Source organism: Phoxinus phoxinus (genome assembly GCF_949152265.1).
Source record: "Phoxinus phoxinus genome assembly, chromosome: 1".
Taxonomy (NCBI): Eukaryota; Metazoa; Chordata; class Actinopteri; order Cypriniformes; family Leuciscidae; genus Phoxinus; species Phoxinus phoxinus.
The window spans coordinates 27544146-27566776 of NC_136876.1; the positions used below are offsets into that span (position 1 = coordinate 27544146).

Genomic DNA, 22631 nt, shown 5'->3' on the forward strand with positions numbered 1-22631 from the left:
CTGTGGATCTAGTCAAAACCAAAGAAATCTTTACTACTCTGTTTATACACATATTCAACTGTGTTGAGTCTACATGTCTCCTAAGACTCGAAATTGTGCCAAGTTTACAGAAACAGGTGTATGCTAGATTAACCCAGAGAATGCAAGAGAAAGAAAAGTTGTTTTCCATTTGAACTTGCAAAATGGCTCTTCAAACTCAAATAGCAATCAAATGCTGGTACTCGTGCAGATATTTCTCACTTGTGTTAAAACACACGCTTTTTACAAGCTTCTCTCTGCATCTGTGTGTGCATGCAGCAAGACGGCGATTCTGCCCACAAAAACATGGGAGCAGACGCTCAGACGAATATCCTCGATGCCTGGCTACTCTATCCCGGCCTGGGCTGCAGGGTGACTTCATGCCTGGCACTGATGTCTGTTTGTATTGCAAACATGGAAATGGAAATGTGCAGACGATTCTGTAGAATGAGATTCACACACATTTAGGTTGTACACACTGATGCTTTTAAGCAAGGAAAGTTTGAAAGAAAAATAATTTTTCACACTTATTCATGCACATATACAAGAACATATAAGATAATCTACCAACAGGATTAAAAATTAAATGATTATTCTGATAAACATTTCACAGATTGACAGTTTTCATCACAAAGCTGTCATGTTTTGACATTTGTATTTTAGTCGGTGCCTGTATCTAAAGAGCCATTTGTATGCATGGAACATTTCTAAAGGTTACATGCTCTTGTTCAAACAACATGTCTTTGAGTTGAAGAGTCAACATTAGGAAATGTTAAGATCCTATTCTTGGTTTATGCACACAAACTCATTAAAAATATACTCTGAACACAATTTCAAACAGCCCTGAAATAACAAAAGAAGAGCAAAAGTACATTCACACTTGTGGAAAAAAAGTACCTTGTGAAGGTGAGTTTATTCAAGTGGGAGAAATTATCAATTGAAACTCATATGAACGAATTCCTATGCTATGATGAGCAAGACTATCTTTAGAACAACAGAAAGGGCCTTTTCCTTTTTGAAGTACAAGCAAGCTCACAAAGGAAAGAAACTTTCCTGGCAAGAGGGTTTAAATCATGGACCACTGAATAATAATAAAAAAACAATCAAGACCAGTAATCCAGCTTTATCCGCACAAAAAGAAGGTAAAGTGGTAGCAAATATCACTCACATGATATACAGTCTGGCCAAGGATAAACGCTCAGTGTAAGCACCAATTTCCAAAATATTGGGGAAAAAAATATAGATAGATTATGTATGATAATATGTAGGCAAATTTTTTTTTAAAGATGATTCTCATTGTTGCAATGCAGCTGCCAGCAATGCGAGACTAACAGCGCCGCCTGGTGACATGTAAGTTTATTACATAGCCACTGCCTCATTGTTTTATGATAACATAAAAATTATCCGAACTTAAAATTTACACAGCTGGTACAACACAACAAAGGAGAACCACTAAATAATTTGAGTAGCCTATACAAAATAAATGAACGAATAAATAATCTGAAATAAAAATTACAATTAATATAATTATAGCGTATATAATTGCATTAAATAGCCTATTTATCTAGACCTACAAGTTTAAAACGTGTTACTTTTCAAAATTGTGGTTAATAAATAACCATAAAGGTATTGCACGTTGTTTCTAAAATGTTTCTGTCTTTCATGGCATTTAATTGATTTAAATGCCCAAACATTCGTTTCTAGCGAAATTAGCAAACCAATTACGCTTTGAACTCATGAATATCAATAAGAACTTGCAGACATTACTTTACGACCGCTCCCCAACGTCCAGTCACACAAAATAATTCATATAAGTAAAGCAGTCACGACAGTAGTGGGACTCGTAAATTCACGCTGTGTGGTGGCTGAGGCGTCCGAACTGCGGAAGTTGAAACCGTTTGTCAAAAGAGAAGTGTAGTAGCTACTGAACACGTAGAAACAAAAAGAGAAAAACTGAGTGAGGTGACATAAGGTCACTTACGGTCACTGAGTCACGTACACACAAACACGAAGAAAGTAACCCAACTCCTCTAGCTGTCAACTGAACAGCAACAATTCCTTACTTTATTAACTACTTGTGCTTGTCTTGTCTACATTCATACATCCAAACCTAAACCTGTGAGCTGACATGGTCCTACAAATACAATGAAAGACAGTTTGTGTTTTCTTCTGTAGCCTGTCACTTATAGGCTAGGCTACTCACAGCTCCCTCTATCTCTCCATTACAAATCTGCTCATGCACTTGACCAAATATAAACTTCATGATTCTTGGCAGACAGACAGATTTCAGCAGGGAGGAGTCTTGTTCTTTTAGGCCAGGACAGACCAAAGGACAAACAGACAGAGGTGTAGAAAGAGAAAGTGGAAAACAAGTGAGGAACAAAGAACAAAAACACCTGACCACCCTCTCTGAAAGACGAGAACGTAAGTTTCCTTTGCATTAGATGTATCGTTTTAGCTGCTTTGTACTGTTGGTGTTAAATATGAACAGTATTGGAGGAGCATTTAATTATTTTAACAGCAGTAAAGCAACACATGACCCACAACTGAGAGCTTGTTTGTCCTTGTGCACGGGACATGAGGCTGATCAAAATAATCGAATCTAAATGTATGACAGTTTTTTCATTTAATACATGTGCAAAGTTTTAAGGGGAGTTAAGATATCAAATAGCAATCCAGCAGCGATTAAGGACAGGAAAATCTGCAGAGGTTTTTAAAGGGACGAGAGAAGCACCAGGCCGCAGCCTGGCTAATATATTAAACCATCTAAAATTATTTATTTATTTATTCAATTCATTCATTCATTCATTTTAGACAGCATTGTAGAAGAACATTTATGTAACATCCTCTTCTAATTGTATAAAGAGACTAGTGTTGTCAAAAATATCGATATTTCGATAAATATCGATACTGAAATATCTGAACGGTACCAATACTAATTTCCAGAAGTATCGATACTAGCCGAGCTTTCACTTTCACTTCTCTCCAAAGGCGCGTTGACAAACACCACACGTGACGCACTCGTCTCATTCGCTCTGGTTAAATAGCAAAAGTGAAGTGAATGGAAAGATGGCGAGGGCGGCGCCCCCGCGACCGGCTTTGGTTGATTGATAAAGAACATCGCGAGCGGGCATGTCGGAGAATAGCGCGGACACGCGTAAAAACACACCGCGAGCGGGCATGTCGGAGTCGGAGAATAGCGTGGACACGCGCTACACACCGCGAGTGGGCATGTCGGAGAATAGCGCGGACACGCGTAAAAACACACCGCGAGCGGGCATGTCGGAGTCGGAGAATAGCGTGGACACGCGCTACACACCGCGAGTGGGCATGTCGGAGTCGGAGAATAGCGTGGACACGCGCTACACACCGCGAGCGGGCATGTCGGAGTCGGAGAATAGCGTGGACACGCGCTACACACCGCGAGTGGGCATGTCGGAGAATAGCGCGGACACGCGTAAAAACACACCGCGAGCGGGCATGTCGGAGTCGGAGAATAGCGTGGACACGCGCTTCACACTGCGAGCGGGCATGTTGGAGAATAGCGCGCGTATGTCAGAGAATAGCGCAGACAAGCGCTTCACACTGCGAGCGGGCATGTTGGAGAATAGCGCGCGTATGTCAGAGAATAGCGCAGACAAGCGCTTCACACTGCGAGCGGGCTGCGGGCACCCAAAAGATTGTTTGACAATCAATAATCCCTCACATCACTCATTTTTTAAAATTATTTTATAGGTGTAAACAGACTTAAGGAACAGGCTCCAGGGGTACCATTTAGCAAGCATAGGCTACGCTCAGCATCAGGGGTGTTTGTTGTTTGAACAGACCTTTCCCCACTGCTAAAAAAAATCCTAAAGGAAACACTGTAACTTTTCTCATTTTAACTTTTCTGAAACATTAACAGATAGAACTCAGGACATTTTTGTTCATGTAAAATATACCTCATTGTCATGACTTGTTATATTTAGCTTTAAAAATAAATAAATACCCCCTTAATATTGTGGCAGTTTTTTTCTCTGTGGTATCGAAAATGGTATCGAATATCGATATTTTTCAAGGTATCGTATCGAAGTTAGAAATTCTAGTATCGTGACAACACTAAAAGAGACCATACAAAGTTTACATGGATGTAATGGATATTCATGGTTTGGTCATTGTTTGACCTTAGACTTGTTCATCACCTTCGCTTTTAACTACTGTTCAAAACCCCAGTAGGCTAAATGTGCAAACATTTTTTGCCGTGCTTCCGTTTTCAACTTTTTGATGAAGGCTCTATAAAGATTTATGTTAACAAATATCACTGAGACTTAAGCCATTTTCACACTGTTCGATTTTGGCCACGACTGTTGACATTTCATGGTTTTGTGAACAAGAACAAAGTTGTTACATTTGATTTTGCCCAACTTCTTTAGCATAAAATAATCTTTATCACTTTTTTATCTGTAATATTGTGAATGTTTTATATTATATATAAAAAGTTAAGAAATTAATACTTCTATTCAGAAAGGATGCACTAAATTGACCCCAAGTGTCAGCAGGCTACATTCAACATTCGTTCATTATGTTACAAAAGAGTTTCAAATAAGTGCTGTTCTTTTAAACTTTCTATTTTTCAAAGAATCTTGAAAAAAAAAAAAGGATTACAGTCTCCAAAAGAAAAATTATTAAGCAGCACAACTGTTTTCAACATTGTTAATAATAAGAAAATGTATGCCAAAATGCATATGCATATGAAAAATAGTGCGATCACCAACATGGACTTGATCTACTCCATCTATGTTTTTAATCATCGTTCTGAATCCAAACTGGATGTAGTCTTTTACAAAAACGCAGGCGGAGTAAGAGTTAATACAGCCTAACTAGAAAATGCATTTTAAAGTGTAACAATATTTCAAAACATTACTGTTTTTCCTTTATTTTTAATCAAATAAATGCAATTTTGGTGAAAATATGCTTACTTACTGTCTTTACTTCAGAAATGGCGACGTCACCCACTGCTATGGTGGCCCGTCGGGCTCTCGCGGCTGCGTCTCAAGGGAGCCACGAAGGAGGAGGTTTGAGATGGCTTCATGTGTTACATCTATATCTATATATTAAAATAAATTAATTTCAGGTCATTTACATTCCACACGGAAGTCAGAAATACTGACACTGACACAAATCAATAATATTATTAAAACAAAAACATTGCAAAATATTCAGTGATCATTTTGTTATATAATGCTAATCAACATGAAATGAGATTAATGATTTGAATCAAACACAGCCAGGACCTGGAAGATCCTGTCCTTCGTATTGGCCCTGCCAGGTGTGAGTGTCTGCATGGCAAACGTTTACATGAAGATGCAGGCCCATTCCCATGATAACCCGGAGTTTGTGCCATACCCTCACCTCCGCATTCGAACTAAGGTGCCTATATATATATTTTTTCTTTTCTTTTTCAAAATATGCATGGTGTGACTTCTCTCTGATCCCTGTACAGAATAAATAAAATGTTGTTGCCTTCAATGGCATATCAAAATTAGACATATTCATTATTTTCAAATAGCATCATCTTTCTTTCTCAGGCATGGCCCTGGGGTGATGGGAATCACTCCCTCTTCCACAACTCTCATGCAAACGCTCTGCCCACCGGTTACGAGGAATCTCACCACTGAGTGCCACGGAACTCTCGGTCACAGATGCCAATCAACAGAGTCTCCATTCAGCAGCGACCGACGGACACGCTTTTAACATTTTAAACAGAAATAAACAACTGTTTTTACATGAATTCATTGTATGCACGTGAATAAGAAAAGTATCTGGTCACTACAAATAAATGGTTAAAAGTATTTCAGTTAGTTTTCTTTAAAATTGCTATCAGATTTGTCATTAGAGCGATCTTTTATTTGTTTCCAAAAGTTTTACACAATGCTGCTACAGAGAAGCCATACCGACAGCACAAATAAAAAGTCGGCGGGACTGAAAAAAAACCCCTGAAAAAATTGCTCAAAATCCAAATGAATCGGATTTAAATTCTTGAAGAAGACATTGTAGACAACATTAATGCAGAGCTCATTTATTGAGAACCATCCTCTGCCTTCATCAACATTTGGCCATTTCCACGATTCAATTTCTCATATATACAGAAAAAAAAAAAAGATGTCCAACAAACATCATATATAATCCAGATTTCTATAAATGAATTGTACACTGCCATATACAAAAAGAAAAAAATATAGCAAACATAAACAGCTTTTTCTCTATGACATCTTATTCACATTACATACTGTACAAAATAACGTACTATATCTGGATGCACCATGATGAATGTGGTATCAGCATTAAACCCTTATTTTGGCAAAAAAAAAAGTACTAAGAGCTGGTCATTCTACTCCATATACAAACATGTCTGGGGGAAAAAAATGTGAGGACGAAAATATTAGGAATTAGAATGTTCTAAATATTTTTCTAAATATTTTGATAGCTACTTGCTAACTAAAATGTAACAAATTTTTACCTGTCCCAAATGCCCCAAAAATCCAGTAATTCCCAATCCCTTTCTGTATGTTGTGTGTGCAATAAAGCAGCTACTAAATTTGTGTACACAATTTATTACATTCATTTCACTATCCACGACTGTTCCCCCTTTAGCTCAGGGCTGTTTTGATGAGGCTTAAGATGTCCTGCCTCAGCCCTTTGGCACAGTCCGCCTCTCGCACCAAGCGCAGGAAGCAATCAGCAGACAGAGAGGGGTGAAGGGGTGCAGAATGGAGCCCCTGAGGTCGCAGCAGTATAGATAGACAGGCCTGGCCCAGTCGCAGGTAAGAGTAGCGCTGTGAGAACCAGTACACTTGTGGCAACAGAGACCTCAGCCAAGTTCCCTTAGTGTCACTGTCTGAAGAATATGACGACGATGGAACCTGTTTGGAACTCTGAGAGGGTTTAGAATCTTGTTTGAAACACTTTGACACTTTAGGTTTAGTCAAATGTGGTGATCCTTCAGGACCCTTGCAGACTGAACCCACATCCATTCTGCTGGTCGTTGTAGTGTTATCATTTGAACAGCAACGTTTGCTCAGGCTTCTTAGGACAGAATAGAGAAGACCAACACACAGGTCCTCAGCTGCTCTTTGTAAACCAGGTACTAAAAACCTACAAGCCCCAGTCATCATTTCAGCAAATGGAGTTTTCTGGAATTCCTTCTCTTCTGCCAAGCATGATTCAAACTCGTCCTGTGGTCTACCCAGCCCACCAGAGACTAGAGAGGCCAAAACAAGACAATTTGTCTCTTGCTTTGACATGTGGTCTTTGTTTCCATCTGTCAAACGACATCCGTGCAGGTAGTGGAGAACTGGTAAGAGCATCCCACTGTTTACATCCTTGATCCGGATGGCTTCACCTTCAGCTTTCTGTGCCTCCCCAAAACCTCCCATCAAAAGGGCTCTGAAATATTCAGAACCGACGTCATTGGCTTCCTCTTCCCCAGTGACAGCCTTATGATTGGCTAGGAGAAGGGTTCCATCATCAAGAAGGAAAGAAAGGTCATGAGTTGCTTTCAGGTAGGGGCATGATTGGCTCTGTTGCTGTTGGGACTTATCTAGAACTTGGGTTGTGTCCATTCTGGAATCTATGTTACAATTCTTTCTGTCCTCCTTGGAAACTGACAGCAGATTGGAGAGGCAGCCAATCAGAAGAGAGACATACAGGAATTTAAATCTCAAAGAGGACACTTGCTCAAGAGGATGCAACCAGCCGGCAAGAAATGTCCCACATTTGTCAGACTGTCCATCTTCATTATCATCATCACTGTTACAGCCAATCAGGTCAAGAGCTGCATCCAGCCCACCACTATCCAGCAGCAGCTTCTTCAAAAGAACTCTGTTGCTGAAAAAGGAAAAAAGGAGGTTGTAAAACTAACATGGGTCAAGGATGTAAAGAAAGATACAAAATACAATTCATACACCTCTTCCATGATGAGCAGGTTTTTCATTTCTGAATTAAAATGTGGTTTTCAAAATTCGGTTAATGTCACATTTTTTTTTTTTTTTAAATAGTTCAACAATGGAATTCCTTGTTACCAAATATTCCACAAAGAATTGTCTACCAGAGAAACCAAACTAGAAAAATCACACCAAAAGAACCTTTAGCCGACGAAGCATGACGAACTACTTGTCTATACCTATATATACAATAAACATCAAATATAGTTTTTTCTGTCAACATAGTCAACATCTTTAAATCAATATTTCTCAATCGTTATTATTTTGACTGTCATACACGTGCTTCATGAAGTTCTTTCCCTCATTAAAGCTGTTAAGTACACAGTCTTGTAGTTTTGTCTTTTTTGTCCAACTTTCTAATGTTTTTATGCCTCAAATGAAAGTCTGTAGTGTTTTGATGCACCTTTTAGCAGTTTCTGAATAGCATGCATCTGGCGTTGGTGACCCGTTGTATTAGATGTTATATTTGATTGTTAAATAAGTAATTTAATAAATGATTGAACATATCGACTCATTTTCCAATCCTACTAGCCCTTTATTTAGACTAAAAACCCTCATTAATTTGGTGAGGAACATGTCATTTGCATGTCTGTAGGCTTTATCCACTAGACACATACGGAAGTATTTAGGCTAACGATTAATTGATCGTTCATTTAAATGACGATCGATCATGGGAGTTTTTGTAAATTAACATCCCTAGTTCTAACTTAGATTTTTAAGATTTTTCCTTTTCTTAATTGCCTATTTCAGCTATTTGTCAATGATCCACACACATTAGACTATAAAATTATTAAAAAATCCTGAAAGGCAATACATCATACCTGTTAATCAGAGGCAGAGACAGGACACAGTACCGCTTGTCAGATTCGGAGCCTGACAGCATGATATGTGTAAGAACTCCAGAGCCGAATCCAGACTCACTCTGAACCCTCAGGTTACTGAGCAGACTCAAACCTGAGGAGCCAGAAAACATATTAGCCTTAAATGAACAGCAGTCTTAAATATAATATGCATCAATACTCTATATTAAAAAGTCACAAACCTAGTTGTGTGATTTTGCCTCTGACTTTTTCTGATTGTCTGTCTATTCCTCCATTGCATCCCCCGATCTCCTCTCCTCTCCCACACAGTCTTTGTCTGATCAGAGCCACGGCTCCAGTTCTAACCAAAGCCTGCAAGCAGTTTGGGTTGCAGCTGAGCCGGCCTAGCATCCGAAAGCACCGCCCGCTGGGGTCATGGTGCTGGGTGAGGTAGTACAACAGCCCGGAGAAAACATTTGTGTTGATGAGCGCAGTGCTGGGGTCTGAGGCATGGGAGAAGCGTGACAGGAGCAGAAAAATGGGGGATTCTGGGGCCCAGGCCTCGGGGTGATATGGGTGATGGTAGACTGGGGTTTTTGACATCACAGGGGGGCTCTCCAGAGCGACCACACCATAGCAAGAGGAGGATGCAGAAGAGGTCGAAGACGCACGGAGTCTCTTTCTGGGGGGAGAGGAGATTTGTAGGGGAGATGAGGGGGTGATGGAAGGTTTTGTCACTGAAGACGGTTGCTCAGATTGAGGGGTGGAGGTACAGGAGGGCTGCAAAGAGGAAGGCGACCCTGGTATGTTTCGAGGAGATACTGGAGTGGAGCTGGAGGTGGAAGAAGACAGTCGGACGGGTTTAGAGCGGGTGGAGGGAGAGAAGTGGGGCGGACGCAAGGTCGGGGTTTGGGAGAGCTCAGAGCAAGGTGTAAGTGGGGACGATGAGACAGAGGATTGAGGGCTTCCACCAAAGACTTCAGATCCAGTAGGAGATTCAGTCAGCTCACCCTCAGACGAGATCAGACCCTCAGATACCAGCCAAGATCTGGAGGAAAGAAAACACACAGATGAAACTGCGCAACATACAAGCTATACATTCCATATAACACATATATCATTGTGAATGACAGACATTTATCATATCACTTAGGGTCAAACTGCCAAGTGTAAAAAATGATATGATGGGAATGTTAATAGTTGCAAAATTACTTTTATCATTTTGTACTCCCTGATTTTGTCAACATGACTTGAACATGACTTTTCTTATTTTAAACTAACACTCTTAAACTACAATTTTGTTAATATTATGGCAAGAAAAAAATAATATATAAAAGGTTTGGCCTGATTTTGCCCTCTCATCAACTAAAATATTAATTTAATAATTTTGTAGACTAAAATAAGATGCCATTTTATTCAGAAAAAAATAACTAATATTAATTGAAAAAATTGTCCGAGATTCGTCAAAATGGCAATTGTGAAAACACAGTATGATTGGGATGTGTAAAATTTCAATCAACATTGCATCAATGATTTTGCACTCTCTGATTTTGGTCATCTAGTCAATGAAATCACAGACAAAAATGTTTGATGATCACAATGATGATCATGCGCTTTTAAACATAACATTTCGTCGATGCCACATAGGAAAATGAGGTATGAAGGGCATTCTCATTTGCGCAAAACTTTCATCATCATTACATCCATGGTTTTGTGCTCTCTGCTTTTGGTAGTTATGAAGAACTGACCTGAGGCTGAGGAAGCTGGAGGATCCTGATGTCTGGTCTTTACTCACATCTTCCTTCTTGTTCCCTTCAAGGGCTGAGAAGTCAAACGAGTCGAAGCACGTGGTCATCAGTTCAGAGCATGGAAAGCTAGAGGACAGGCTGGTGTCCATCTTTCCTGCAGTCAGTTCTTCTCCTTGAGCAAGCTCCACCAACCGCTTGATCAGCAGCGGCACCAACCCAAGCTCCTGCAGCTGTTCAAGAGCCGATTCATCGTAGACAAAGTCCACACAAGCCAGAAAGGCGAAACGAGTGAGCGGATGGTTTTGATGGGTGGATAAAAAGCTGATCAGCACTTCCAGTCCCCCGCTCTCCTTTATTTTAGCCCTGTTCACAGCCTCTCTGCAGCAAAGGCACAGGGCCTTAAAGAACACACCGGATTTCAGAGGATCCTTCTTCACCTCCTCTGCGAACTTCTGAATGACTCCCAATGAACCAACCAGTGGCCTCAGGCAACCTTGAGAGCACAAGTTAGCCAGAATCTTCAAAGATAGCTCTTCCAAAGGCCGACCACATTCCCCTGAGGCGAGGACCCCCAGCTGAGTCAACACGCCGGACCTGGAAATCTCCCTGGCGCACTCCGCACTGCAACCTCTGGTGAGCTCATGAAGGGCACGAAGAGAAGCTCGTCTCAGGCCTGAAGGGTACTCTGGAGCAATGAACAAAGCAAGAGATGGAAGAGCCCCTTGTGAAAGCAGCAGGAGTCGGTTTGCCGGCGTGTCAGAAAGGTAGACGAGCGCCCGGGCAGCAGATTGGAGACATTCCACCTTAGGAGCGCAGAGTTCAGGGGTTGGAGGAAGTGAAGAGGGAGAGGATGGAGGTGGAGAGAGAGACAGGCAGAGCAGGAGAAGTGGAACACCACCTAAGAAGGAGAGAGAGACAGAAATATAATGATTATATGGCTCAGAGACGTTCTTGGAAACAGTTCTAAGAAATAACAGTTAAAAAGCATGCATGCTATGTTGCACGTACACAGGAAACATTAATGCACATATAAGAAAGAACATTTGGCTTAGCTTGAAAGAAGCTGTTTGTGGCCTAAATATCCTTTCAGACATGAAAAAACTACTTAAAATTTAAAGGAAAAAACTAACACTGCATTTCAGATTACCGATCAGTACTGTTTGTCTGTTGTGAGAGAGACAGAATATATAATGATTTCATGGCTTTAGAATGCTTTACAATCTGTGACTATATAATAATGGAATAAAAATATGAAAAATATACATATATTTTTTTACAATTATATTCGTATAAACTCAGGAGATTCTGGGACTAACCTGCAGAGTGGACCTCAGCAGAACCCTCTGGGTCCATGGCGAGATTTCCCAGAGCTCGTGCTGCTCGATTTTGCAACGTCTCCACAGAGACATTCCTCTTGAGAACATCCACTACAAAAATGAAACAAGAGTGAACAGACCACACTTTTTTTTTTTACACTCACAATGACAGTGATCTACAGAAACTAAGCGACCTGAAGTCACATGACATGAGAGAGTGACCCCTGGCAACAGGACTTTTGATGCAATTTGATGCAAAGGAGCAATATTTCCCTCTCTAAAATAAATTTGAGTTCCCCAAAGAACCTTTCAGTGAAAGTTTCTTAAAATAACAATTTTTTTAGTGAGAAGAACTATTATGTTACATATCTGAGTGAAACAGCTTTGTGGCATTTCATTCTGTCCATTGAGAATTGATTGGATCGATTAAAGAGGTCATATGATGCTCTTATAAAAGTTCATTATTTTGATTAACGGGTGAAATAGAATAGGTTAACATATTCAAAAAACACATTATTGTAGCTCCACTATTCCCCATCTGTTTGAAACCCGCTGATTTCTACAAAGCTCAGAGTGATCTGATTGGCCAGCTGACCCACTGCACTGTGACTGGCCAAACACATTAAGCGTGTGTCAGAAGTGTAACGCCCCATACCATAATCATGAGCTTCAGCTTCCAAGGTTTCTAAAGCATTTGCAAACACACAGTTATTAACAATGTTGTCGTTTTTACCGTATCAGTCCGAGTTGGATTCTGAAAATGCAGATGATCAAGCTGAATGATCGGAGTCAACTTTGCAAGCACAACTTGAGCAGAATGTTCCACACTGGTAAGTAGTCTTTGTATATAGCCTGTATTGTACTCTCCCAGGTTAAGAAAGCTGTCCTCTGTAAAATGTGCTGTGCACAAGCAAACTTTTGGGTTATACTGCTTAGAAACAGCTTCATTAATTAATCTTAAACTCTTTGGACAGGCATTAAGCTATCTTTTCACATTTTGACGTGGACGTTTGAGGAAGTAATATCTGGACTTCGATTGAGGCGTTTTAGGCAGGTCTGGATCAGTGTTCTCTGTTGATGGAATAAATCGCTTTGTGGGAGACTGAGCTTTGTAACTTTGCAGATCTTACATTACACACTAAAGGAAAACATTAAAAAGCATCATATGATCCCTTTAACCCTTAATCACTGTTAAAAAAGGATTACACTTAAGATGTTTGGGGTCAGAAGGAAATATAAATTTTTTTATATGGAAAACTATATATAATTTTTATTTTATTTACTTCTCAACTATACATTTATGCTGTGTTTTTGTGGAAATTTTACAGTTTTTTACCCATTTACGGAATTAAAGTGCAATGACCACATGTATCCAGAGAGGGCCATAGAGACTCATTCATTTTCACTTTATTTTTCTTGATGCTTCAACTTCTCCTCACAAATTCTCCTCAAAGATTTATGCCAGGTTTGTTCATTTTATGCTCTCTGTTTCATTGCTCTCTGTTGCAGTCACATACATTTGTGTGTGTGTGTCTGTGTATAAGATTGTATAAGATATTTATGCTCTAGGACCAGACCTTGGTTTATTTGTAGAAATTTTCAGATTTATAATGGATTTACTTTAATTTTTTTGACAAATAAAATAAAATAAAAGTCATTTTTTTCATTTTCCCATTCATTTTCAATGTGGGGTCATTTTGACCCCAAACACCTTAAACGGTAAAAAAAAAAATGTAAACACACCTTTAGAACAACCAAATCAAGCCCAGTTTTTTTGTGCATGTTTAGATAGATTATTTAGGAAAATTCACTGAGTGTCATGCCCCTGAGATGAATGTAACACTTTTAAAAAATGAAGGAAATGTCCATTGGGGTCAGCCTTACCCCAAACAGTGATTAAGGGCTATAGATTACGAGGGCAAGTGAATTAAAAATAATAATGATGTACACAGATAAATATTTTATAATAAACACTGACTGAAAGAAAAAAAAGTCAATTTTGCTTTTATGGCCACTTTAAGAAGTTAATGTTCCTGAGGGATTTCCACCAACACATATGTTTCCCCTGAATGAATATATATATATATGGAAAACCTTGTCAGATGGTAGTGTGTAACAGAAAAAAAGATGTAGTTTAACAAATTAAAAGAACTGATCTTTAATAAGCATTTGAGTGACTTACCAACAACAGATACACCATCACGCTTTCTTACCTATAAAAAAAAACAAAAAAAAAACAACAATCAGAAACCATAAAAAAAGCAGTATATAGAATCAGTGAATGCTTTACACATTAGAGCAAAATTCTGTCAATGTCAGCATATTTCTTACTTCTACCCGCGTCACTTTTTCAGTGCAGCAGTTGGCCAGTATGCTAAGTGCCAGGTCCAGAAACTTTCTGGAGCTTTCTGGTCGCTTGAGGAGATCCAACAAAGGAGGGAGTCCTCCTCGTGATTGGTAGCGGGCTATCCTGCCGCCACCTCCCTTGATGTGCTGCGTCCGAATGGCCACCAGTGCCCTCCATTGACCAGCTCTGAGTCTCTTGTCTGCATCCCTGGCTTTGTCTCCTCCAGTGATGGACTTATTGTCAGCTCCTGTCAGTCCACTGCTGGGACTGTCTGCTAAAATGCTTGTTTTGGACAGTTGAGCCAAACACCAGGTCAGAGAGGATTCTGGGAGAATGGTGGATGCCTCAGAGGTGCTGTTTAAACTTTTTGAATTTAGTTTAATTCCTTGTTCTAAAGGTGTAGACATGATGAACCAGGAGCCCAGAAACACCTCCCCACCACCACCCCTCTATTGAAACTTAATTATTTAATCTTCTCAATATATAAGGTAAAATATTTAAGTGGCTTTAAATAAGTTTGCTACAATGCCAAACACATTTCTAGAAATAAAAAAAGAAGAAGAAAAAGAAAGTAAAACACATAAACTAATACAAAATTATCCTATGACCTAAACAGTTCATCCACATAGAAACAAACATTTGAAAACTACAACTACCATGTTCACCAATCAAAGCAAGCCCAAAGCAATGACTTCTGGGAAACGAAGTCTTTTAACCGTGCGATATATTTCATAACAGCCTACAGTGGGTGGTAGGCCACAAAAAAATAAAAAACATTGACAGTGCTGCCTGAGAGTAATCTATTTGGGTGTATTTTGATGTTTCGATGTAGAGTGAGGAGGCTTCGTTAACTGTTCATCTTACTCACGTCAAGTTTCCTACGCGCTACAAAGCGCAATCTCCTCAGATTTGCACAGGCGCCATCTTTTAGCAGAGCGACAAACAGGAGGTTTTTCAGAAAGGGAGGGGCATTTGCAGACTCGACCTCTTGAAAGCATATGGGAGTTGTAGTTTCAGAACATCTCAATTAATATCTTTTTATATTACTTGAGATGACGGAAAAATAAAAACGGCATGAATTCATAAATGCAGATACAAGTTTTTTTTGGATAAGGAACAAAACAGGCCGTGCGTTTTGACGTTCTAGCTTGCGGGAGAACGACTTGTAAAAACAATGGCATGCGTTTCCCACAAATCCTGCATCACACGCAATGTTCATTTCCGGAAAAAATACAACAACACCCTGTCCAGCGCTGTCTGGTGCAAACGAGGTCGTTGTTATTATCATCGCTTTTGTCGACGCTCGAAAAAAACTCATCGCTGGAGTTGTTAAAATCCACGATTAGTCGCCATAACGTTTGACGATATAAATACAAATAAATGCAACATGGAGGTCATTGAGTCAATTGTCACAGACGCCATTGAGGTGGAGGATTTAACAACTACGGTTACGACTTTGGAGAGCGAAAAGTCAAAAGCAGGTGAGAGATGTAAGTCAGTGAAGTAGTGTGCAGTCTGTGCATCGCCACAGCGAGGAGGACACGATGAGCCTGATGGAGGAACTGATTGGCCCTCACACATCTTTAAGTTACTTAGGAGAGTTTCAGACCTTCAAAACAATATTTATTACTATGGTATATTTTAAACTAACAATACTTTTTTCTAGAATATTTTGAATGTAATATTTTAATTTACTATTTTTGTGATATGAATAAAAATATCTTAACATGCAATAATGGTACATTCAATAAAATTGTGTGTGTGTGTATATATATATATGATTGTGATATGTCTTAATTTTTACTGAACATTGATTGTGATACATCCTCATTTTTTAATTGTTCATTCTTTAATTATTCAAAATAATTGTATGCACACATCTAGAAACTTTAAGCAGGAGGTCGATCAGATAAATGTATTGAATACTCTATCCCCAAAGGTCTTAATTCATAGTTTTATCTCAAACTTTTTTTTGTGAATTGCTCTTTTTATATATATATATAGCCTACTGGTGACATTTTGTAGTCAATTTTTTTGGTCATTGTAATTTTTTTGATAGTTATTCCCCCCGGTTTCACAAACAAATCTTAAAATAGTCCCCGCCTAAAATGCATGTTTGAGCTGTTTTAACTAAAAGCAATTTGCACTGGCATATCTTAAAATATGTCAGTGCCATTGTTTGGTTTCAAGATGCACATCAGTAATTATTTTTTTTTAATAAGGCATGTTAAAAAAGCTACTTAAATGCTCTAATTGTACTAAGGCTTAATCTAAGACCTGTCTGTGAAACCAGGACTTTTTTTTGCTATTGCTATTAGACTATTGGATGATTGGGTAATTAGTTTATTAATTAGGTCAGGTGTGATGCTCATGCTGATATAAATTGTACATTTCAATTCACTTTTATGTGTATAACGCTTTTCACAATACATGAATTTTGACGCTTTTCACAATACAATACATATCGTTTCAAAGCAGCTTTACGGAAGGTGCATGTGTCTACATTACAATTTAAAAGTGATCTGTTACCAGAGGTGACTGTCTAAGTTATGTATTTCAGAAATGTACATATACAAATCACGCAGTTAGCTAATAATATATTAATTTACACAATGTATTAATTTTAAGACCGAAATAGTGAGCTGATTGAAGTAAAGAATACATGTTGTTAACAAATTATTAGGATATATTGAACAATTGAGCATTGGTGTACCTTTCTGTGTACTTGTTTGCCAGACGAAGACCTTTGGGTCGAAACCTTGTATATTTAATAAACTCATTCTTATAAATTACATTTCCTTCTAATCCCACATAATTGGTTAAATTCTTGTTCTGAAATAACTAATATTTTTGTTTTATTCAGAGTTCGTGTGGACAATACAAGCTACATGGCATCTGGTCCACGTCCGTTTGGACATGGACCCAGAGTTTGACCAGCCTGTGTGCAAAAAGAAGAAGCTGTGGGAGACTGTGGCCGAGAGGGTGACAGCAAAGCTACGAGCCGATGAAAGCACAGATGTTTCAGTCAAAGCCTTCGAATGTGACCTGAAGTGGAGAAACATGCTAGCGACCTACCGCAAAAATGCAGAGCGAGCCAAAAGACTGGGAACCAGTAGTGTTCACTGGGAGTTCTTCAAGGAGATGCATGAAGTGCTGGGACGGAGCTACGAGGAGGTTGAGGCTCAGCGCAAGGCAAAGCTTAATGGCACTAAACTGGGCAAGGCCATAGCCAGTAAACGATTTACCCCAATTCTGCCCACACCCACAGCATCAGCATCACAGTTACCCAACGCCAGGCCTCCTCAGGATTTGCTGCAGTTGTACCTGGAGCTACAGGAGAGGAAACTGAACATGTGGGCTCAGCAGAAAGCTCTGGAAGAGAGGAAGATTGAGGCCATCAATAATCTGGCACGTGCCATTACTTGTCTGTCCCAGAACAATTCCATGCAAATACCCAAAGACTGTGTTGCGTCGGGCACCCCTTCTACCCAGCAATAGGAATTAGTCATGTTTTTGTCATCGTCTTTTCATATAAAATATTACTTCTTTTTTTTTTTAGAGAAATGCCTGATACGTTGAACCTTTTTCAGAGAAATGAATGACTTGTAGAATTGTAGAGTAACTTGTTAAAAGTGTGCTTGGTTTTCCTTTCATCCAATAATTGTAAAATATTACATCAGTTTAAATTGTTGCATTCATGTAAAAAAAAGTAAAGACAGGTTGTACATTGTATTTATGCGTTTTAATAAAAATCATACATGTTTATCAAAATGTTTCTGCACGCCTTTTTATAAAACCACCAAATATCCATGAATTACATATTTACAGAATTCCAGTATGACATTTTACAGGTTTAATTTAGTTAAACTAGGTCTATATCAGAGCTTTAAAGGGATATTCACCCAAAAATAAAAATGCTGTCATTTACTAACCCTCATGTCATTCCATGTCAACTTATGAGACTTTCGTTCATGCTGAAAACACAAAGAGATTTCCGTCCCTCCATTGAACTTCAGGGTAACCAAAACTTTGATGGTTGAAAAAGTTTATAAAGACACCAGAAAAGAAATCCATTGAGCGATTTATACCACATATTCTGAAGAGACAAGATCACTTTATGATGAACAGATTTAGTTTAGGATTTTATTTGTTAGCCTAAAATTATGTTATGTCTCATCGTGTGTCTCTTCAGAAGACGAAGGAATGGACTCTTCATATGGATTACGTTTACAATTGTTACTTAGGACATATGATGCATGGTTGCATATACTTTATTTAAAATATCTTCATATGTGTTCTGATGATGAATTAAAGTCACAGGTTTGGAATGAAATAACAGTTGAGTAAATTATGATAGATTTCATTTTTGGATGAACCATCCCTTTAAATATGCAAATGTCGACAATAAGGTCAAAATCTTATTGTGTTCCCGATTCCAATGCACTATAAAGAAGATTCACTACAGTCTCCCTCATTTTCACCCCAGCAGCATCTTCGTTTACCTCCTCCACATCTTCCGCTGCGCTTCTCTCTATCAGTCCCTTTGTCACGTCCCCCATGTCCAGAAAAACATTGTGTAATATACAAGCGGTCAGAACCACAGCTTTTGCCCTATCGTAGTTCCCCATATCCAAATATCGCAATTTCTGGAATCGCTCTTTAAGGTCCGCCACAACCTGGTTGAATCGGTTTAAATGTGTTCCCATAGATCTGTTGTAGAGGTTTTCCTGTGGGCTTCGACCTGTTGAAAAAGGAGTAAGTATTTGTTCTGTGAGCGGGTATCCAACTCCGGCTATCAGGCAGGTCCCTGGAGGCACCATCTCAGGGTGTTGCTGAAGCCTTTCAGCTAAAGCACTTCCTCTGCCTTTTTCTGAGCCTTTGCTGATGTGGCAGTAAATGAAGCGGCCCTTGTCATTGCAGACCAATTCCAAGTTCAGCCATGAATCTGGATGTGGTTCGTTCTTAAGTCTCTTGGCTTCCGGAGCCTCACTCTCGCTGTCTGGTTTGCCAGCGGGAAGGCGGATGGGGATGCGTGTGTCACCCAGCACCCCGAGGACTTGAGGAAGACCTCTCTCTTCCAGACCCTCATTGCGACTCAGCCAGCTGGAGAAAGGAAGCAGATGCTGTAGATCCTCCTGTCCTACACGGGGAAGCAGAAAACAGCTGTACAATGAGTAAACCTGCTGATCCTGAAATATTAATATTATTGCTTTTCTCACATAGACGACACATCTAGCTTAACTTGGCTGATTAATGCGTTTCCATCCCAGCCAGTATATTTCACTTCTACATCATCATCATAATCCAGATTTATATTTAGAATTTTAGTACTACTACTTTGTCTGTCTATATTTGTACTTTTCAGTGTTCTATTGCCATGTGTTAATGAGTATGTATTTGTGTATTTTATTATTTAAATCATTACCTTTTGTCATGTTTAACCCTTTTTTTCTGCCTCCTAAATGCATCATAAAAAAATGATCAATCATAAATAAAAATGTTTCTAGTTTACATTTTTGTACTTAAACTAAACAAAAATGATGCTACCTTGGCAACTAGCTTCAATTTTCATTTCCAAAACACAAACAGCTTTAACTTTCATTTCTACTATGTTCATGATGACTATGATGAATTAATGCTTCTGGACGGTATTTTGTGTATTTTCTTTTAAAATTAAGTAAAAAGCCACTACCATAAAAAAAAATCTAAATAAATGTTATCCTTCTGTATGTAAAATATTTATAATTAATTTACTATGCATCTTTTTTTAAACAGATTTGACCCTGTTCTTGGTATGAGAAACAGTTGTATTCTGATTCTGAAATGAATCTCATTAACTCGTACCTGTAGGCCACTGAATGAGCCGATCCTTTTGTGCAATCACTTGATCACAGAAAGAAAAGAAGATCCTGTGAATATTTCCCTTCTCTAGGTGGAAACTAGAGGACACACTGCGATAGCTGATGCGTTTGGACAGGAGGGTGAGGGACAGGAGGACAGTGTGAGACAGGGACAGTCGAGCTCTTCCAGACAATCGGTTCTTGCTGTAGCTCTTGTTGGAGCTTTGCAGAAAATGTGTAACATACTGCAAGAAATAATGAGACAACATTATATGTAAAGCAGAAGTTTGAAACCTTTTTTAAATTCCAAGGCCCCATGATTTTTACAGTTGTTCATGATTTACAGGATAAGGATTAATGATATTCAAATGTTTTAACTTACAATTCTACCCAATAAAATATTTCAGACCTTGGAATAACTAGAAGAATGTATTATTGTAAAAAAAAAAAAAACACCCATGGAGCTAATAATTTGCATGACTTTTTCAGGTCTTTACAATTAGGCTACCATACAGGTGAAACTCGAAAAATTATAATATCGTGCAAAAGTTCATTTATTTCAGTATTTCAACTTAATAGGTGAAAATAATATATTATATAGACTCGTTACATGCAAAGTGAGATATTTCATGCTTTTATTTGTTATAATTTTGATGATTATGGCTTACAGCTATGAAAACCTTTTCACAATATTCTAATTTTGAATTTGGGTTTTCATAAGCTGTAAGCCATAATCATCAAATTTATAACAAATAAAGGGATGAAATATCTCACTTTGAATGTGAGTCTATATAATATATTAGTTGTTTCACCTTTCAAGTTGAATTACTGAAATAAATTAACTTTTGCATGATCTTTTTTTATATAGTTTTATTTTATCCCTCAAGTTATCTTGACGCCTCCTTAGAAGTTGCTGAGGCCCCCCTGGTCGGGAACCACTGATGGAAATTAAGCATTACAATTGCTGCCTGTGATATAATACGATTATGATGTAAAGTGCATGAGAGACACTTGACCTACCTGTACGGCAGGATTTGCCTCCATGGCTTCAGTAACATGTGAACGCTGCAATGCGCAAACAGACTCTGACAACCGAGGAGGAGTCTCTGTTTGCGCCTGATCTGGAGGCGTTGAATCCTCCTGTTGAGAGGCTTGCATGGTCACAGAGGCTGACTGCTCCTGAACCTGGGCCAGCAGGTCAGCCTCTATCATTTCTTCCACTGCACGGTCTAGTCGCTGATCAAGCTCCCAGTGAGACAGTGGCTCCCACTCAGCCTGGATGACGTCCATGATCACCCGTCCTGCGGCTGCCACCTTCTTTTTACGAACCTCCATCTGGATGCAAGTTTTTATCGGATTAATCTAGGAGAAATCGGATGATTTCGGTCAAAGCTAGCCTAGCCAAATAAGTTTGTCTCTGAAACGTTGCTATTACATTCAATGGAGTAACCGGAGTAAATATCTCAGTTTAAGCAATATTGAGGGTAAACCCAGTTAGATATGCAAGTAACGTTAGATACTAGCGCGCTAACTTCACCGTGCAGAATTAATGTAAATTAAGTGGTTAAAGTGGTGGATAGCTTAAACTTGCGATTCAGCTGAGAGATATGCGACTTTGAAATTCTTAAAATCAAAATTACTTAGCGGTAAGAATGTGATAAATTACAACCTAAAACTAAAACACGCGGAAGATATTTGAACAGAAATGTATTTTAAAAAGACGATCCTGTGTCCTTTAGCTTCTGTTGTTGCTAAAAAGATGGATCTACTGCGCATGCGCATATTCACCGGTGTTTGGTCTTGCTTGATTTCCCCTTTGGTATTGTTTTTTTCTTTGAACTTGTTCTTGATTGAGTTACGTTCAAAAACACTGGACACTGGAGATTCAATCCATTTATACCATGACGCAAACGTGGTCTCTGACATCCCCACTATGATTGTGATGTTTTTTATGGTTAAGGATCATGATTAGAATTTCATGCGTCAACTGGTTTAAAATAATGAATGGGCAACCTATAAATATAATAAATACGAATCTCTCAGCTGAATGTGTAATACACACTTTAGCCTAATATAGAAACCACCGCTATTTCGTATGCATTTTGATAAAATTGCCTCACAATCAAGTTAGTCAAATCCTCCGTACATTTAACCCTTATGTGCTGTTGTGGCTGTTTTCAGCCACTATGGGGTATTTTTGAGTCTTATTTTGGCCATAACTTTTTCCGTGTTTCAGCAAATGGAATGATTTTTAGTGACAAAGCTTATTTTTACACATATTTTAGGAAAATGCTTTGAAAATTTTCAAAAACTCAACAGGACACTCTGGGCAAATTCACTACCCTTTCGTTATGTTCGTGGCTGAAAACAGCCACTACTTTAAACTGCTGTAAAAATTGATCAGATAAATATTTTTTTGCCATTTTTTTTGCATAAATCTATTAATCAACCTCAGTCCTGTTCAAAACTACTAAATGTTTTTAAAAAAATCAAGATTTTAACTCTTTAATTGCCAAATTCATAAATTATGTAACTGATTTGGGAGGGGAAAAAACACAAAATTACTTATTTTCAATATAA

The 22631-nt window shown here is 38.7% G+C and overlaps 4 protein-coding genes across 7 annotated transcripts; 2 read left to right on the forward strand and 2 right to left on the reverse strand.

Annotated features, from left to right (window-relative positions):
- The first annotated feature begins 2264 nt into the window (after nucleotides 1-2264).
- Nucleotides 2265-5849, forward strand: cox6a2 (cytochrome c oxidase subunit 6A2). The gene is made up of 4 exons (XM_079607742.1): nucleotides 2265-2442; nucleotides 4995-5072; nucleotides 5285-5427; nucleotides 5586-5849. Exons 1-4 carry the CDS (start codon nucleotides 2280-2282, stop codon nucleotides 5673-5675), a joined length of 474 nt encoding a protein of 157 aa, XP_079463868.1. The 5' UTR covers nucleotides 2265-2279; the 3' UTR covers nucleotides 5676-5849.
- Nucleotides 5850-5987: 138 nt separating this feature from the next.
- armc5 (armadillo repeat containing 5) lies at nucleotides 5988-14870 on the reverse strand. The gene is made up of 7 exons (XM_079607679.1): nucleotides 14196-14870; nucleotides 14047-14077; nucleotides 11865-11975; nucleotides 10549-11446; nucleotides 9043-9848; nucleotides 8822-8954; nucleotides 5988-7884 (listed from the first exon to the last, which is right to left on the reverse strand). Exons 1-7 carry the CDS (start codon nucleotides 14616-14618, stop codon nucleotides 6648-6650), a joined length of 3639 nt encoding a protein of 1212 aa, XP_079463805.1. The 5' UTR covers nucleotides 14619-14870; the 3' UTR covers nucleotides 5988-6647.
- A 257-nt stretch (nucleotides 14871-15127) lies between these two features.
- On the forward strand, nucleotides 15128-18004 carry LOC306995811 (uncharacterized protein). The gene is made up of 2 exons (XM_079607727.1): nucleotides 15128-15692; nucleotides 17075-18004. Exons 1-2 carry the CDS (start codon nucleotides 15599-15601, stop codon nucleotides 17707-17709), a joined length of 729 nt encoding a protein of 242 aa, XP_079463853.1. The 5' UTR covers nucleotides 15128-15598; the 3' UTR covers nucleotides 17710-18004.
- Nucleotides 17859-22111, reverse strand: LOC306995791 (uncharacterized protein). Of its 4 annotated transcripts, none has more exons than XM_079607690.1 (4): nucleotides 21840-22111; nucleotides 21072-21386; nucleotides 20056-20296; nucleotides 17859-19351 (listed from the first exon to the last, which is right to left on the reverse strand). In XM_079607690.1, exons 1-4 carry the CDS (start codon nucleotides 21975-21977, stop codon nucleotides 18630-18632), a joined length of 1416 nt encoding a protein of 471 aa, XP_079463816.1. In that variant the 5' UTR covers nucleotides 21978-22111; the 3' UTR covers nucleotides 17859-18629. The 4 variants fall into 4 exon arrangements, with proteins under 4 accessions (XP_079463816.1, XP_079463815.1, XP_079463818.1 ...); XM_079607689.1 differs by having other exon boundaries at nucleotides 21072-21413; XM_079607692.1 differs by having other exon boundaries at nucleotides 21721-21847.
- Between the last annotated feature and the right edge of the window lie 520 nt (nucleotides 22112-22631).

Bases quoted from the DNA above. Each gene is read 5' to 3' on its own strand.
- LOC306995811 (XM_079607727.1), top strand. From the start codon at position 15,599: ATGGAGGTCATTGAGTCAATTGTCACAGACGCCATTGAGGTGGAGGAT. The intron at 15,693-17,074 runs GTGAGAGATGTA...TGTTTTATTCAG, and splicing joins GAGCGAAAAGTCAAAAGCAG to AGTTCGTGTGGACAATACAA.
- cox6a2 (XM_079607742.1), top strand. From the start codon at position 2,280: ATGATTCTTGGCAGACAGACAGATTTCAGCAGGGAGGAGTCTTGTTCT. The intron at 2,443-4,994 runs GTAAGTTTCCTT...TCTTTACTTCAG, and splicing joins CCTCTCTGAAAGACGAGAAC to AAATGGCGACGTCACCCACT. The intron at 5,073-5,284 runs GTTTGAGATGGC...AATCAAACACAG, and splicing joins AGGGAGCCACGAAGGAGGAG to CCAGGACCTGGAAGATCCTG.
- LOC306995791 (XM_079607689.1), bottom strand. From the start codon at position 21,977: ATGTCAGAGACCACGTTTGCGTCATGGTATAAATGGATTGAATCTCCA. The intron at 20,297-21,071 runs GTAGGTCAAGTG...TATTTCTTGCAG, and splicing joins AGGCAAATCCTGCCGTACAG to TATGTTACACATTTTCTGCA. The intron at 19,352-20,055 runs GTACGAGTTAAT...TTCCCCGTGTAG, and splicing joins GCTCATTCAGTGGCCTACAG to GACAGGAGGATCTACAGCAT.
- armc5 (XM_079607679.1), bottom strand. From the start codon at position 14,618: ATGTCTACACCTTTAGAACAAGGAATTAAACTAAATTCAAAAAGTTTA. The intron at 11,976-14,046 runs GTAAGTCACTCA...TCATTTTTGTAG, and splicing joins TGATGGTGTATCTGTTGTTG to TGGATGTTCTCAAGAGGAAT. The intron at 11,447-11,864 runs GTTAGTCCCAGA...TCTCCTTCTTAG, and splicing joins TGCTGAGGTCCACTCTGCAG to GTGGTGTTCCACTTCTCCTG.